This window comes from Leucopleurus acutus (genome assembly GCF_964270905.1).
Source record: "Leucopleurus acutus genome assembly, chromosome: 4".
In the NCBI taxonomy this organism is placed as follows: domain Eukaryota; kingdom Metazoa; phylum Chordata; class Mammalia; order Artiodactyla; family Delphinidae; genus Leucopleurus; species Leucopleurus acutus.
This window is the reverse complement of record NC_139146.1, coordinates 37,690,819-37,695,429: the sequence shown is the minus strand read 5'-3', so window position 1 is coordinate 37,695,429 and position 4,611 is coordinate 37,690,819. Positions and strand designations below refer to the sequence as shown.

Sequence of the window (4,611 nt, the reverse complement as noted above, 5' to 3'; positions counted from 1 at the left end):
TATTAAGCATTATGTACCAGGCACTGCACATTTTGCAGTGAGTAAGACCTGGTTGTTCAGGAGACTGACAATAAAATTCTCCCTAAAGAGACCAAAACTGATTGAACCATCCTTGAGAAGCCTGCTTCAAAGTAGGGACGAAATTACATGTTCACATTTCATTTGCTTCCATTAACAACGCTCACATTTAGATCTAATGGTAATAATATGCTCTGGTCTGGAGTGGCTCTGGAACTAAATGCTCCCCTTTGCTGCGCAGACTGCACAGAAGAAAAACAAAAAGCCTGGAATTCATTGGGCTTTTTCGTCGATTTTCCAATTTCAAGTTCATTCAAATATCATCTCTGGCTCCTACATTTTAGTTAAAATGCATTCCCTCACTTCCTATTGTCTACAAATGAAAATGCCTTTTTAAAAACTGGTTTTGTTTTTTGAAAGCATATCAACTCACACATTTCAAAGCCCTTCAGAAAACACGGTAGATCAAAAGCCATGTAACTTTAAAACATAGATATGAGGTTGAGAAGGACCAGGTGATTATTCTATATGATCTTTTCAATGAACTGATAGCATCTGTCTAGGAACCAGGAGAATTGTTTTATGTTATGTAATTAGAAAAAGAAGATTCCAAATGAGAAAAAAAAAATGGAATTGCAGGCTTGAGAAGTCCATATTTGATGTTGTGGCATGAAGCCAGCTTTCAGCACAGACTCAAGATGTGTGTATCTAATTTTTTAAAATTCTGAGATATCAGAAACTCTTCAAGTTCTCTTGCCCCTGTGTGTACCTTTAAGGCCAAACTGACTGTAAAGAAAATAAATGGGTGCTTCCAGACCCAGCCAAAATCTTTCCTGCTTTTAAGGATGCTCTCATGGCTTCTCTAGGAGCCATCCTGAAAACCAATCTGGCAAAGCAACGATAATCACCCCATAGAATACATAATTTGTGTCTATTCGACACCAGAACAAATCAGGAAGAATTCCTCAGCTGTAGCAAAGACACACAGCAAGGAGAAACTGCAGAAACACAGGCCACGGGAAGCAAGATACAGGAAAGCCACACACACTTCCATCAGAGCTACACACACATTGAACCTTATTGCTTAAAAATCAGCCCAAACGCAAATAAGTCACTGAACAATCTAGTCATTTAAAAGGGGAGGGGAGAGTATATTTTTTAAAGAAAAATAGCACTTTTTTTTTTTTGTAGAATCAATCACCATCTTATCTTCTCTAACAGAACCGTTGTTCCATCTCTGCTAGGCTAGGGTATATTTGACTGAGTTTTTTCCAACTGCTTCTGCCGAATCTTTCCTCAACAAATCAGTCTGGTGAGGTTTCTAAGCACATGGACTACTACACCGACACAGAAGGCATGATAAACTGAGCAGCAGTGGAGATGTATGTGTGTGTCCAGTGTGTATTCTGCATGCTGGCTAATGTCTACGCGGTTATATAGATCCACAAAGAGCAGTTCTTAGGCAGTTAAATGGAATCCATTTGGGGTGAAAGGCGTTATTTTGCCTAATGAAATCTCCCCCTCACAGTCCAGCTCCCAGACAGGCTGGGCAGCAGGGTCACCATCTGGGGACGTCTGAGAGATCTGGGACGTGCGACTGAAAGGGCTCTCCTCTTCCTCCTTTGTCCACCTCCGCGTCACCCGGGGTCACCGCGTTGGGGAGCATATGGATGTAGGCAGCTGCGATCTCCTTGTGGAAGGCGGTGTCCTGGTTGCAGGAGATGAGCTCATTGCTGATGTTCACTGTCTCCACCTGAGTGCGGGAGCAGAGGTGGCTGCACCCCAGCAGCTGGGCAAACACCTTCCGGAAGTCAGCGTTGAAGGCGTAGATGATGGGGTTGAGGGAGGAGTTGGCCCAGCCAAACCAGATGAAGACTTCGAAGGTGGTCTCGCTGACGCAGGGGAAGCCCTCGGGGTGTCCGCTGCAGAAAGGGACCATGCAGTTAAGGATGAAGAAGGGCAGCCAGCAGCACACGAAGACCCCCATGATCACCGATAGGGTCTTGAGGACCTTGGTCTCCTTCTTGATAGATGCCCGCAGGCCGGTGTCGGGCGCACAGGCCTCACGGCTCCGGCAGCTCTGCGCGTGCTCCGCGGCCCTCTCCAGGGAGGTAATCCTGCGGATTTTCACCTGGGCGATGCGGTAGATGCGCGTGTAGGTCGCGATCATGATGGCCACCGGGATGTAGAAGCTGATGAGTGAGGAGGAGACTGCGTAAGCTCGGTTCAGGCTGGAGTCACAGTTTTCCGCCCTCAAGTCTGGCTCCCCTGCTTCCTCCCAGGGCGTCCCGTTGACCAGGTTAGATGGTGGGTCCACCCCACCCCAGGAGCCCATCTTGTCCCTGTGCCAGTGGAGCTGGACTGGGATGAAGGAGATGAGGATGGACAAGGTCCACGCCAGGCCGACCATGACCAAGGCCACACGCTGCGTCATCTTGCACTCGTAGCAGAAGGGCCTGGAGATGGCCCAGTAGCGGTCCACGCTGATGATGCACAGGTTCAGGATGGAGGCGGTGGAGCACGTGATGTCGAAGGCCACCCAGATGTCGCAGAAGGCCCCAAAAGGCCAGAACCGGCCACCTCGGCGACCGCCTTCCAGGGCATGACCAGCAGCGCCACGAAGAGGTCAGACACAGCCAGAGACACAATGAAGACGTAGGTCATCCTGGCGCGCAGGTGGCGACTGCGCACGATGGACGCGCACACCAGCACATTGCCCAGCAGGGTCCAGACGATGAGCAGGGTCAGGAGGCAGGCCGTGACCACTTGCGCTGGCCCCAGCAGCGTCGCCCCCTCCGAGGCCCCCACGGCGCCCCCCTGCGCCAGCTGCTGCTGCCGGGACCGCGCCCGGTAGGCGGTGCCGTTTCGCCCAGGCGGCAGCATATCGAGTTCGTCGGCACAGGCTGGCTGCGCGCGGTCCCAACTTCTGCCCTGCGTTCACCGGGCGGCCCCATCGGGTACCCGGGGGGTGGTACCCCGGGACCCGCGGCTAAGGGATCCCCGAGTCTCGGGGGGCGCTCACCGTGCGCTGCGCCGGGGCCCCGGGGCGCGCTGGTACCCCTCTTGCCTCCTCGACCGCCACCGGGTCTGTGGCCGCGTTGCGCCGCTCCAGTGCCGGGAAGCGGCCGGTGCCGGAGGGGCTGTTCCCGGGAGCCGGCAGTGCGCCAGCCGGCGACGGCGGCTGGGTCTGCTTCGGAGCCGGATAAGCGAAGATCGAGCCACCACCGAGGGGACGGGGGCCGGGAGCGGCCGGCGCCGGGCTAGCGCTGCTGCGCGGCCTCCTCCGTTCCTCGCTGCTCCCGGGGCCCGCGCTCCCGCCCCCGCCCCCCGCCACCGCACTCCCCAATCTCCTGCGTACCCGCCCTACCTATGCCTTGGCGCCCTCACTCTTCAAGCTGCGTCTGCCGGAGTTTGGGGGCAAACCCGCAGGTTTGAGAGGCGCTCTAGTACCAGACCCCGGCCCTCTGAAGACCCAGACCTGCGCCCCGGGAAGCCGAAGAGGTGTCTGGCCCAGCCCAGGTGCCCTGGGCACTTTTGGGGAACAGGGCGGTGGAGTAGGAATGGGGAGAATCACTGGCTTCTAGACTGGGAAAGGGCGTTTGTAGGGTCAAGAGGATGGCCTTGGATTTCTCATAGACCTAAGTCCCACTCCGGACTGGCTGTGTGACCTTAAGAGTCCTCCTTAACTTCCTTGGGCCTTGGTTTCCTCGTCCACAAAATGGGGTAAACGATTCCTTCCTTCTCCATCGGGTGGTGTAAGGGTTCAGTGAAGCCAGGAGGTGGTGTCTCCTGGGAACATCTTCTCCCAGCCTCCCCCGGAACATCCATCCTAAGATTGGGACTTAACCTGACCTCTTGAGAAAGCCTATTCCCCACCCCCAATCCTTACATGGCTTTTCCTTTGGGGAATAATTTTGGATGAACCCAGCAGGTGAGGAAGAGCCCCAGCCAGGTGCCTTCTCCCTGCAGGGTGCATTCAGTCTTTCTCTTTACAGGGATGGATTCCTATCTCATGCTTAACAGATGAGGAATCTGAGGCTTGAATAGGTGGCCCAAAGTCCAAATTCTTAAAAAAGAACAGTGGGGAGACACTGGAGAGGGAGGGCAGTGTTCCTGGATCTTACCTCCCTCCCAGCTGACAGCTGCGCTTGTGAGTCCCCGGGTCTCTCTGCGGTGTTAAGCTCAGTGGAAGGCAGCTGGCGAGAAATGGAGGAGGCGGCAGCACGCTGCTCAGGCTTATCTGAGACCCGCTGACCTATACACCCACCCTGTGTTGGGGTCTAGAAATGGGGGCTGGACTCTCAACTCCTCCCTAGTCTCTCTCTGCACTCTGACCCACCTGCCCCATTCGCCCTGAGCACCCCCTGTACCCTGGTCCAACAGCTGCAAGTGAAGCAACTTCTCAGACCCAGCCTGCTCAGCCCTACGCAGCCTCTCCCACCACAAACCATCTCCCCCTTCAGTGCTTTATGCTGCCAGAGATGACAAGACCACCTGTCCAGGTGTCTATGCCTAAAACAGGGGAGTCACACTTACACCTGTCTCTCCCCATCTCCTAGGAGCTGGACCACCCCTCTCTCCACTGATGTCCCT

At 54.6% G+C, this 4,611-nt stretch overlaps 1 protein-coding gene across 1 annotated transcript; it reads right to left on the bottom strand.

Moving 5' to 3' along the window:
- Nucleotides 1–1,476: 1,476 nt before the first annotated feature.
- On the bottom strand, nt 1,477–2,901 carry DRD5 (dopamine receptor D5; the record flags this gene model as incomplete). Its single annotated transcript, XM_082838064.1, is given in 3 exon segments — nt 1,477–1,641; nt 1,643–2,589; nt 2,592–2,901. Coding segments are annotated over 3 exon segments (1,422 nt in total).
- Nucleotides 2,902–4,611: the final 1,710 nt, after the last annotated feature.